We start from the raw sequence: 12,678 nt of genomic DNA on the forward strand, positions 1-12,678 counted from the left end.
GTTAGCTCCCTGGGTGGGGAAGATCCCTTGGGGGAGGAAATGGCAATTCACTCGAATATTCTTGCTTGAACACCTGGCAGGCTACAGTCCATGGGGTCACAGAGTGGGACAGGACTTAGCGATTCAGCTCGCAGGCATGGTGGAGGAAGAAGGCAAGATAAGCCTTGGAGAAACCTGTGAGGTATCCAAACGTAGATGTCAGGAAGGTTAGTAGGTTAACTTATCTCTGACACTTGGACTTCCCTGGTGGCTCCGATGGTAAAGAATCTGCCTGCAATACAGGAGACCCAAGCTAGATCTCTGGGTCAGGAAGATACCCTGGAGAAGAGAAAGGCTATCCACTCCAGTATTCTTGCCTGGAGAATTTCATGGAAAGAGGAACCTGGTGGGCTACAGTCCATGCGGTTGTAGAGAGTCTGACAGGACGGACCGACTAACACATACTCTCTGACACAGTTTAACTTTAGCAAAATAGACGACCTCACGGAGCTATTGTGAGAAATGAGAGCGGAGAGCCCAGTAGATACGCCATAAGCCGCGGTTCTTTCTCCAATTTCTCCCCGCTATGCTTCGCAGCGCTAAGGACACAGCGGGGTACACAGTCAGGTCGTGTTTACCCCGTGATTCGGTTCCATTCGGCTCCTACCCCACTTCTTTTCTTAGCACAATTCCTGGCTCAGGGATATTTGAAGTACGCACAAACGAAATCAGGCCTCTTGTTACTCGGGACTACACGTACGGGCAGAAAACTGGAGCTAAACCAGACCTTTGGCGGGTTGAACAATTTAAATACATTTTAAGAAGTGGGCGTGCTATCATCCAGAAGTTGGAAGGCCTGGACAAAGGCTCCCTCCAAGCAGCCTCGGGTTCTGGTTAGCGAGCGAAGAATAGCTGGTGAGAACTTGGGGACCCCGGCTGCCAAGGTATTTGCAGCTCCCGGAAGATGCAGAAGCGTCTGGGATACCAGCTCGGCTGGGATCTGACGCTGTCCCGCGGCGGCCTTTAAAGGCCCACCACGTGGCCGAGCTGCCGGCCCAGACCGGGAGGCGGTGTCCCGGCTGCGCCTGCGCACTGCCCAGGGGAGGGATCTGGGTTCCGAGAAAAGGCGCTGAGAGAGGAAGAGAAGGTTGCTCTGGGTGGGCGGCCGTGGGAGGAGTCAGTTCCTTATGCAAATCGCAGAGGCGCGCGAGGGCTAAAGGGGCGGGGCTTGCGATGCAAAGCCGGGTCCCCCCTGAGGAAGCGCGAGGGGGCGGGCCCCGCCACCGTCGGCCTCCTTCCGCGAGCCTCTGACGTCAGCGACGTCGCTTTTAAAAGCGGCCGCGCAGGCGCCGTGAGCCGAAATGCGAACTTAGGCTGTTACACAACTGCTGGGGTCTGCTCTCGCCGCCCGCCCGGCAGTCAGTCAGCCTCGCCGCCGCTGTCGCCGCCTCAGCGGTTCCGGTAGTCTTAAGCCCGCCCCATCACCTTTTCCCCGCGCCTCCCGGAGCCTCCGGGTGTCTCCTGTCCGCCCGCACAGGCCGGCCGCGACCGTCTGCGTCTTCTCGGCGCCCCTCGCCTCTCCGGCCGACATGAGTGGGGACCATCTCCACAACGATTCCCAGGTACGGCCTTGCCAGGCCCGCCCGGGCCCCCGGCCGTGCCTCGGCCCTCCACGACCCCCGACTCAGAGGCCCCGGCCTCGGCCCGGCTGCTTTGACAGGCCAGAGCCCCTGGCCAGGGGCGGCCAGCCGGCGGACGTCGGCTCCCCAGGACCTGGGCGGAAGCCGCCAACTTACAGTTTGGGGGTGCTGGCTGGCCCTTCAGGCTGTTCCCGGGGGCCTCCCTCTTCCCGGGGGGCGCAGGGTGGGCCCGGCTCCCGGCCGCGCGCGCTTGCCCGCCGCCCGCGGGGTGAATGTGCCTGTTGTTTCATGGTCCCTCCTTTTCTCTCCCCAGATCGAGGCGGATTTCCGACTGAATGGTGAGTGCGCCCCCCTTTCCGACCCCCGACTCCGCGGCCGCCGGCCCCGCGCCCGGCCCGAGCCGGGTAGAGGACAGACATGGCGTCCCAGAGACTAAGTCCCGGCTCCTCGCTCACCGGCCCCATTGTTCCCCTCGGGCCGCCTCTGGACCCCTTTTCCGGGGACCCCAGACCCCCCAGATCGCGGCCATCCCAAGAGGGGGCTACGGAGACCCCGCGTCGCCCGCCGCCGGGCCTCGGGCAGCCTTTCCGGGCCCGGATTCCTCCCGGGAAAGTCGCCTTGTCGACAGTCGGGACTTAGTCTCTGCGCCATTTTCTTTTTCTCTCTCCTCTCCTTTCTGTGCCTGTGTGTCTTTCTCTCCCTCCCTCGGCTCCTTCCTTGAGCTGCCCAGAAAGAGCTTTCTGCGGAGCAAAGCCGTATAAATCACAGACTTCACCAGAGGGAAGGGTGCGAGCCTGAATTGTTACTATTTTTGCCCAAAGAGAACTTTATTTGGGGGGTTGTCCTGCTTACTGCTTCTCTTGTTTGTTTCCTTTTCTGCTTCCAGAATGAAAGCTGCCCTTCGGCAACTGTTGGGTTTTTTTTTGTTTTTTTTTTTTTTTTCTTTCCCCCTTCCAGAGTAAGATGTTTATGGTAGGAAATAGGGCTCTAAAACTAAAGCCCTCCTTGTGGAGTGCTTCGTATTTTGAGGTTGCTTTCCCCAAGTTGTGTTCTTTGCAAAGGTAGTGGTACCTCCCTTCAGAAAGTTTGCAAGTCCTCTATGGGCCATCCATTGTCAATGTTGGGCTCAGGCATATTGATTTCCTTTTTTTTTTTTTAATTAAAGTATTACTGACCAGAACTTTTCAGTGGGGCTGAGGTTCCTAAGGCAGTGTTGTTTTAGAAATGTAATTTAGTGTAGTTGTCAAGAGGAGAGGTTGTTGAACATCTCATCTGGCCTGATGTGTTAGCCATCTCTTGTGGGCTGTGGGGCAGGAAAAAAAAAGATTTTATTTATTGAAACAAAGAGTGGCCAGTACCCACCCCTGCTTCCTGTTCATTCTTTTTCAGAAGTGGCTGTTTTTCAGGAATTGAGAGCTAACTGACTTTTGCCAGATCTTTATGTTTTTGAACCCTTTTCAGCCAAATCGAGGCATTTATTCTTTGAGTATTTCCACTTCAGTTACCCTGTGAAGATTCCCCCACTAAAAAGCTCACCCTGTGAGCTTTTCAGCAGTCCTGCTGAAGGAAAAGGTAACTTCTGTGCTGGGAATTCCCACTGATTCTGATGGTACATAATCCTGCTCAGTTGAATTTGGGTTCCGGGAACCTCTCCAATGGGAGAAGCTGACTAGCTTTTCTGATGTTGTAATCAGCAGTCCATGGTGTTAGCCTACTCTACAGAGAGCAACCTTATGTTCAGATTTCCAAGTGGGGCATCCAGCAAGAGATGTAATCTGCAAGGAGAGAATCTGGGTAAAGTGTAGCATTTCTTGAGCACCTAGTATGTGCTAAAGCACTATGTTTAGTGCTGGAGCTGAACCCCTCCGCTCCCACAGTGCTGCTCCTGCCTTCAGTCTGTTTGGGGAGACAGAATTAGTTAATTATAAGGTAGGTGCTGGGGCAAACCTGTACCCCAAATGCTTCGGGAGTGACTAGGGAATTTAACTTTGTCTGGGGGTGGGGAGATTTCTCAGAGGAGGGAGCTTCTGAGCTTGGTGTTGTGCAAGACTAGGTGCTGAGTGTCAGGGCTTGGGGTATTTCTTAACTGTGTTTAGCCAACCTTATTTGAGTTTTAAAATAGGGAGGTGAGGCTCCTGCAATTCAGAAAGCCACAGTGTGAGACAGGTTTCTTTGGGATGTAGGAGCAGAGAAAGGATGTGGCAGGTGAGGACAGAAGTCCTTTTGACCTCTCTTGGAGGAAAGTAGGATCTTATGAGAAGTGTTCTTTTTGACTCAGACTGGGCTGAGTAATCTATCCAGTAGTAAAACAAAATGTAGTGTATAACCTCACCGAGGTTATACCAGGGAACTATTGAATTTGTGAATGATTGTAGGCTGGGTAGATTTTTGCCGTTTTTGTAGAGACCAAACTTTTAGAATGTGTTTTTTCACTTGTAACAGCAATAATTGCTAAATATTTATTGAATGTTTACTGTCTGCCAGGCAGGCATGAGTCTCATCAGTTCTTCCCATTGGATCATCTAGTTTAATTTCTTCCTTGGAATAACCCTGACGAATTAGGTACTATTATCTCTATTTCCAGAGAAGAGGAAACTGAGACTTAGATCTATTTATTGACTTTCCCAAGGGAAGTGAGTTGGGCACTACAGAGCTCACAAGCTTAGCTGTCTGTATATGATTCTAGCATGAAAAAATTAAAAGCTGCACATCTCTACTTTCGTACAGAGCTGAAAAATGCGAGAGGGAAAGAGTTGATAGTTTGCTTACTTTTTATCTCAGCCTGCTCCTTCATGAGAAGAAGCACTGTAACTGCTTCCCCACCGCACTGAGAGTCTGACAGTGTATTATCTTTGTAAATATTGTCTAGAAGATGTGGTATTAGTAGCTGTGTGCTTGTTAAGTAATACACTGGTAACTAGTGATTGATTTATGTAAATATGGAAGACAGTTTTTAAAAATCAATGTTTAATTATGCTCAGAGAAGTTGTTACTGATTTTTGTATTAAGAGTTTGCTTAAGCATGATTTTAAGTGAACCTAACCCATCTTAAAGATTGACTGTGCCAATTTCATACGTTGAAACAAAAATCCCTCATTTGCCTGCCCTCATCCTCTAAGATTTAAAGGATTTTTTGCCTTTGGAGTTCATTCTTTACAATAGTTGAAACTGTTGCTATTGTGTAGAATTTAGAACATTCTGGCCTATACTGCTGGGAATAAATCTCTTATTGAAACATACTTACATTTATGTTTAAAGTATTGCTGTGAGTTTGGGGAGCAGAAACCATGAAAGAAAAGACTACTTTTTGTCTAAGAGAAAAGACTTCCTTTCTAAGTGTTGGTAGCACTAGTTGAAGTGGGGCTGAGTCATTACTACAGTACTAAGCAGACTGCTAAACTGTCTTTAGAGTTGATAATGGTAACATCAGGTTGGGGGTCAGTGGTCCTTTTGGCATTTCAAGGGCTTGAAGTTTTTGCCCATGTACTCTGGAGTTGTAGGGTTCTTCCCTCTTTGGCATGAGTAGAGTATAATGCTTGGTTTCATCAGACATCAGTGATTATTCTCAGAAATGTCGTATGGGATCATTGTTTGACATTATCTTGTGTTGATTCTAGTTAGTTTAGTGGATTCAAACTGGATGGTGGAATTAAATATAAATTGTTTTTGATGCTAATAGTTACACTTCTGTGCTGTTGGGCACTGGTTGGGGTGGCAGGTGGAAAGGCTAATGATGGGGCTATCTGAAAATTCCCATCACATTTTAAAAAAGCAAACTGGTGGCACCATCAACTGAAATCTGGCACATCTTCTTACTCTATCCGGAAACACTTAAGCAAAACGTTGTCTTTCCTGCCACTGCAGCCAGATTCCTTGGGGGCACCTTTTCAGAATTAGTGAGCTGCTGTAGAATCTTTATAGATGAAACAGAATTGCTTGTCAACACTGTGCTTTTTAGATTACCAACATGTCAGAACTCAGAAACATTTTAAATTCCAAAGTTACCGGTAAAATGATAATATCTAGGAGTTACTAAATCGGAAATAGCTCATGGTTTGAAAAGTAAAAACTAGATGATATTGCTTACTGTAATCAACCAATACTTGTTTTTGGTTAAGTGTGTGTGTGTTAGTTGCTCATTCGTGTCCGACTCTTTGCAACCCCTTGGGCTGTAGCCCACCAGACTCCTCTGTCCATCTAATTCTCCAGGCAAGAATACTTGAGTGGGTTGCCATTCCCTTTCCAGGGGCTCTTCCAGACCCAGAGATCGAATCCGGTTCTCCTGCGTTGCAGGCAGATTCTTTACCAACTGAGCCACCACTGGATAAGTAAAATGGAAGATAGGAATTCAGGATCTGTTCCAGAATTTCATTTTAACCAATAGTAGCAAAACAAGAATCGAATCTGGGTCTTTTAACATCAGTGTAAAAATGGGAAATTGTGAGAATTTGAAGAGAAATCCATTAGTTTATTCTGGATCTCAGTGAGTTAGTAATCATTTATACAAATGCCAGAGATCCTTAACATGTCTTAAAGCTTATTTAAAATTAGGCCTTTGGGGTTTTTTGTTTGTTTTCCACGTGTGTGAAGGAGTGATGCAAAAAAGGTCTGACTTTTAAGTCTAAATATGTTTGTGTTGTATGTTAATGATAGTAGCAGTTATCTGTTGTTGCTAATCGTATGGGAAATGATTCTGTTGTGCTTTCTGGATGTATTTCTTTCAGGCATACTGTAGTTGTGCCTGTTAGTAGTTGGCTGTGAGTGCATATGTTCTGTTACGGATCTTTAGCAACTTCTGCCATCCTCATTGCCGAATACTGATTTTCTTCAAATCCCAAGTTATTTCTTTGGAGGTGTTTTGTGAGAGATTGCATCTTTTCCATATGAAACTATGTTGAACTCCAATAAAGTTTTTGGTTCACTTGGAGAAGTAGATTCGACTGTAATTATTTACTTTCGAATGAGGCAGTGGAAATGGTTGAAATGAGTATTTGATGTGGGATCCTGAAGTAAAAAACTGTCTTTGAAAGAAAGGTAGAATATGGTCCATTCATTGTGTTTGGATAGGGAAGAGAGTCAGTTCACTTAACATTTTTGTATCTCATAGTTAAGATGATCTGACTGCCCCTTAATTATTTCTGAAATCATTACCTTTGCAAAATGAGGGCATTTGGGCAAGAAGTGGAGAATTTGGCTTCTTAAGGTAAAAAGTTTGGGATGAGAGAACTTCCTAATCTCGTCCTTTAGAAGTGAATGAGATATTGTGTTTAAAAGAAGCTTTTAGATTGTGTTTAAGCTTTGAGTAGTAATAGTTGAAAGAAGTCTTTAATATTTCCATGCCTTGTAAATTGAAGTTTGTGTAGCAGCTTTCCATCCCCATGGCTTCAGGCCAGTAGCTAAAGTAGGAAATCTAAAATAGAGGCCATCGGTATGGAAGAATAACATTTTGCCAACCTTTGCCCTCCCTTACAACCTGCCTATCTAGGTGGGGGCAGTGTGCAGTGTGCTCTGTGTTGATAGCGTAGGGCCTGGGTACCATGCAGGGGGATAAAGATGAGGGAGTGGTATGGTGACAGTGGGTGTAGCCTTGGTTTTATTAGGTGGGAAGAAGCTTATAGTGGAGTATCTGTTAGATATTAATGGTATTTTGGTAGTGTTGTGGGAAATGACTAGTAGTTTGCTGTAATGATTTAGTAGCATGTAGATATTATTTAAAATGATACTTATTTTGTATGTTCAAAAAAAATTCTAAATATTTTTTACACTGGGAGAGAAGTGACTCAAGTGTATGTCTAGGGTACATAGATTGTAGTATCATCAAGCAAGACCACCTTTTATCAACTTTTGGATTGTGTCTTTATCTGTCATTTATGTTCTAAGTTTTAGTTAAAGATATTGGTAATGTAAGTTTTAAATTTCTTTTTGGTAGATACTCGTTTTGAATTTGTTATCATATTTTTAGATCCACTCAGTTATCTCCCTGCCACCTTTACCTTTCTGGATGTTCTTGAGAATTTTTCTGAAACGTATGGTAAATATTTTTATTTACAACTCCCTTTTGCCCTCCCCAATAGACTCTACCAGTCTGTTAAAATTCCTCTCTGATCCTTTGAAATTAACGTTTCTGTGGATTTAAGGAACCAAAGAACTCAGTTCATTAGCATTCCTGAGACACTAGATAAGCTTCAACGAAAGGTGTTTAAGCAATCAGCATAATTGAGGATTTGTCTTTGCTGTTGAGAACAAGTTTAATAGATCCCTGGGCATGATGACATTTTCTTGTATTTTTCTCAGCACAGCCTAGGAAAGATAGAGGCCAGGAACCTTCCTTGGAGGAGATATTCTTGGCTATTTGGAGTTTACCAAAACAAACAAAAAAACAGTTTTTAAGGTTATTCCTACATTAGAATACACTGAAATATACCCTTTTGCCAGTTAGTAAAAGTCAGATTTTAAGCTTGCTACCAGATGTGACTGCTCAGATTTATAAAGCTTTGTAGTCGAAATGCTGGTCGGGCAGAAAACTGATCTAGCAGATTTCAAGATCAGTGGATTAGGGAATCTCATTGACCAGCTTTACCCAGCTCCTGTAAGGTAGCCCCGTTATTTCTTTGCAGTCAGCTGAGGGCAGCAGAAGGTAAGTGGTAGGAAGGGAACTAATTTTGAGAGTTTGGTAGACACTTTTTTGTATTCATTAAGTCTGAATTTAGTGAAAATAGTACTTGTTTGTGGGAGACCCAGAGACCAAAAAAGGAAATTTTCTTTTCTTTTTACACCTTCTTATCTCCCCTTTTTGTTAGCATACTGCGTTGGCCCAGATTCCAGAAATCTCAGTCAGGTGGTAGTTGGTAAGCTTCTAATGAGGTATCATAGCCTGACCTTAATTATATGCTGGTAGAGATAGCTTAGACCTCTTACATCTTCAAGAGATGCTATGGTATTAAGACTGGAATCAGATTGCTACTGAAGTAGGGGTGTAGGTGATGAAGAGGGAGCCTGTGGGGAAATACTATGCCCTTGAACAGCTGTGGTAAAATAGAAAGTTGGAATAGAAATCAGAAAAGTCTAGATAAGTCCCTGTTCTTACTATGAAACTTGCCCCACTGTCCCATGTTTTCTCATCTATAAACAAGGATGATATTTCTATGCTTCACAGACTTCTGAGGTTTAGATGAGAATAGATGGTGTCTCTGTGCCCACATTTTAAAGTTTAAACTCTGATCAAACATCATCTGCTCTGAGATGGAGCTTTATTTTGAATGTTAGGTTTGAAGTAGTGAGTTGGTGGCTCTTTCCTTCCTTCACTGATATTCTCTGTTAACATTTTAAATCTTCTGACATTTGCACAGTGAACAGTAAGTAGCATATGACTAGAGTTGGTAGAGTCTTCACCTAACCAAACTGCGTGGTGTATGCGACTCTCTTCTGACTATTAACCAATCCCTGTAAAATAAAAGTTGGTGTATCCATATCTAGGTTTAGACTAAGAGATCTTATACCATGGATCAGAAAGATTGTCAGGGAACTGTCACAACAGGAGCAGACTTCAAAGTTAATGTTCAGTTAAAGATAGGCCAGAGAAAATAAATTTGTAGGATCAAAATTATAGCATAGTGTCTAATTTTAAAGAGTCTCAGAGGTAAAGTCTTGTAAAAGTAAACGTCTCAGGAATGTGTGGTTCTTAAAGTACATAGGAAAAAAGAAAAAAACCAGTGGGAAAGTGAATATAATACTGCATGGCTCTGTTGCCCTCAATATGTCGGCACGTCAAAGATAGGATTGGGTTTAAAAGTCTTCAGAGCTTTCACCTCTTTCTTTTGTATAATTTTTCTCTGATTCAGAATTTGAATAGTCTTGGGTCAGGAGGGTCCCCCCCAACCCCTGGCCAAATCAGGTAGCTGTTAATATAGTGGAAAGGACATTTCAGTTTGAGCTCTTCCACTTCTGCTCAATAGTGTGGTCTTTGAACAAGTTAATCTCTGAGTCTTAGTCCTTTTCCTGTAAACTGGGTCTATTAAATAGCATGTGAGGTTCACTTTGAGTTCCTTGACAGTCCTTAAAAACAAAAAACACCGAAGCACCTTTTCAAAGATTGCTTGAGTAGTCTTCCGAACAAAGGGAACGTCTTCACTTTCTTTAAATTTGGGTATTGTGAGGTTTTACCCAAGAGAAGAGTCTCTTGGGCACCTTGAATATGATCGTGTTGCTGTGAATCTGAGATGGGTAGGACTCAGGAGAGTACTGACTTGCCTTGGCCGTATGACTGTGCAGACCACTTTGTTTCTCATAAGATAAATTACAGTTTAAGAATCTTCACCAGTGAATAACTTTCACCTCTTTCCCCTTGGGATGGGGCAGTATTTAGAGATCTGAAACTAAAAGTTTTGTATTTAATTACAAATAGAAATTTTAATTTTCCATATTCATTTGTTCAAACATTTAGAAAGTAAATACCTGTAGTGACTAAATACAGATGAACTTGACAAACCCATAGAGTTCTCAGAAGAAATACTTTGAAGTTAGTAAATTGTACGCCTGTGTACTTCCTCTGTTGGGATTCCATAGTTTTCATTGGGCCTCAGTACAAAGGCTCCTGTTGTACCAGGGTAAGTGGGCATGGAAGGTGCTTTCTGGCAACTAATGCTTCATTGTCAGTGAAAAAGAGTGATGTCTCCATTTATTTCCAATCCTAGGAGATTTTTTTTTTCCCTCTCCCTAACAAAAAAAAAGGGAAATTAGGACCTTAGATTTCCAAACGTGTCCAAACTTGTAACTGTTTCAGAAAAAAAAATTTTAGGATACCTATAAACTCATCATACCTTTCTCACCTGGAATAGAAAAATAAACTAGTTTTAAGTTTTGTGACTTTTCCGTTATATTTTTTTATCAGACACCTGTTTTGCATAAATTTTAGAAGATTAGTTTTCGGATTTCCCTGAACAGGTAGATTTGCCACAGTGACTGGAAACAGTCACATTCCGTGCTGGAGATTCATATGACAATGGCTAATCATATATTTGCCTGAAATAGTTTAAATCCTTGAGCTGCATTGCCTGAAATAAAGGCTGTGAAATCACCATCTTCTTAAATTTGGAGAACTGAAATCTTAGAGGTCAGACTCGGTACTTAAAGTCCTGGGAAACTGGGATGAGTTGCCATTTCTTCTTCCAGGGGCTCTTCCTGACCCAAGGATCAAATCCACTTCCCTTGTGTCTACCTGCATTGGCAGGCGGATTCTTTACCTCTGCGACATTCTTATTGTTACTCCTTGTTAGTCCATGAAGTGTCATGGGCCACACACGAAAGCTATTAAACTCCTTAGAGAAAGGTTCAAAGTACGTAGTAGGGTTATGTATGGTGATTTGAACACTAGAAAAATGATTGAGACTAAACGTTAGATTTACTTTGCCTGATTCTTACAATCCGTGTGCTTTTGCAGGAATAGATGCAGCAACAGTAGTTCTTGCTATTTAACATCAAAATTTTCAGTTTTAGTTAACCAGGAAAGAAAACAAAAAAAAGGGAGGAGAAGCCCAAGTTGGCTAGTCTTTATCTGCCGGCTTGTTACACTTCACTTTGAAACTGAAAGCTCTCTAAGGCCACACACCCCAGCTCTGAAAGGAAAGGTCTCCCAGTTAACTACCTGAGCGTAGAGAAGTCCAGGACAGATAGGGTGGCCTCATCAGAGATTCAGCTGGTGATGGTTTCAGTTCAGTCGCTCAGTTATGTATGACTCTTTGTGACCCCATGGACCGAAGCATGCCAGGCTTCCCTGTCCATCATCAACTCCCAGAACTTGCTCAAACGCATGTCCATCGAGTCGCTGATGCCATCCCATCTCATCCTCTGTTGTCCCCTTCTCCTCCTGCCTTCAATCTTTCCCAGCATCAGGGAGTCAGTTCTTTGCATCAGGTGGCCAAAGTATTGGAGCTTCAGCATCAGTCCTTCCAATGAATATTTAGGAGTGATTTCCTTTAGGATTGACTGGTTTGATCTCCTTGCAGGTGATGGTTTGACCGTAATTAATTAACTCTTTCCACCTAAAAATCAAATCACCTTCTTCCCTTAAGTACAGTGTGATATAAAAATCAGCACTTCCACAGAACTTTATAATCTTTTACAGATGTTAGCATCCTCCTAATCTCAGAATGTCAGGGAAGTTGTCTATTAGCAGAAATGTGCTTGTTTTCTCTATGGGGAAAGAGATTTTGGTTGGTGAACAAGAGGCTAAAAATTTTCCTTGGAGAGTCTGGAAAATGTTAAAGAGCTTATTTAGGACTGGAGCTAACTCCTGGAATTGAGATGTCAGGTAGTTTGTGTTGAGCTCAAGTTCTTAGGGGAATAGTTTAAAGTACAATATGATGAAATATGTTTATAAGTGATTGAAAACAGCGAGTTTGCATAAAAAAGACTAGAGGACTATCAAACAGAATCCATACTGATTGCACATGTGTAACTATGCACGCCTTTAGGTGGTGGTGTACAAAAACAAAGATAATTTTGCTCATGGACTTCCCTGATGGTCCAGTGGGTTAAGACTCTGAACTTCTAATACAGGGGCCTCTGGTTCGATCCCTGGTTGGGAATGCAGGCTGCACACTGCCTGACCTAAGACACGAAATAAATAGTAAAGTTTAAAAAAATTTTTGCTCAGTGTATTTATTAAAAACTTTATTTCTTTTCTTAAAGGCCTTCTGCAGCAACCTTATTTCCCAGAAAAAAGTTCAGTGTGTGTGTGTTCTTCTCCCACAAGTCTGTAATCATGTTTTGTTCTGTTAAAATGTTCCTTTTTACCCAGGAATACCTCTTTAGTCTTCAGAATTTGGTGTCTGTGCACGCTCAGTCACTACCCCATGGACTGTGGCCCACCAGGCTCCTCTGTTCATGGAATTTCCAGGCAGGAATATTGGAGTGGGTTGTCATTTCTTTCTCCAGGGCATCCATTTCCTGCATTGGCAGGTGGATTCTTTACTACTGTGCCACCTGGGAAAGCTAGAATTTGGTATTCCATCTCCATTTTCCTATCTGTTTTTAGGAAAGCATTAAGTATTGTAAACTC

At 43.5% G+C, this 12,678-nt stretch overlaps 1 protein-coding gene across 1 annotated transcript in view; it reads left to right on the forward strand.

Annotated features, from left to right (window-relative positions):
* Positions 1–1,337: 1,337 nt before the first annotated feature.
* Positions 1,338–12,678, forward strand: part of TOP1 (DNA topoisomerase I) — an 87,713-nt gene continuing 76,372 nt past the window's right edge. The window contains exons 1-2 of the mRNA XM_027977194.3: positions 1,338–1,601; positions 1,933–1,957. Coding sequence (XP_027832995.1) covers positions 1,569–1,601; positions 1,933–1,957 — 58 coding nt within the window. The 5' untranslated portion in view covers positions 1,338–1,568. The remainder of the gene's footprint in view (positions 1,602–1,932; positions 1,958–12,678) is intronic.

The sequence above is a fragment of the Ovis aries genome, chromosome 13, assembly GCF_016772045.2.
Source record: "Ovis aries strain OAR_USU_Benz2616 breed Rambouillet chromosome 13, ARS-UI_Ramb_v3.0, whole genome shotgun sequence".
Lineage (NCBI taxonomy): Eukaryota > Metazoa > Chordata > Mammalia > Artiodactyla > Bovidae > Ovis > Ovis aries.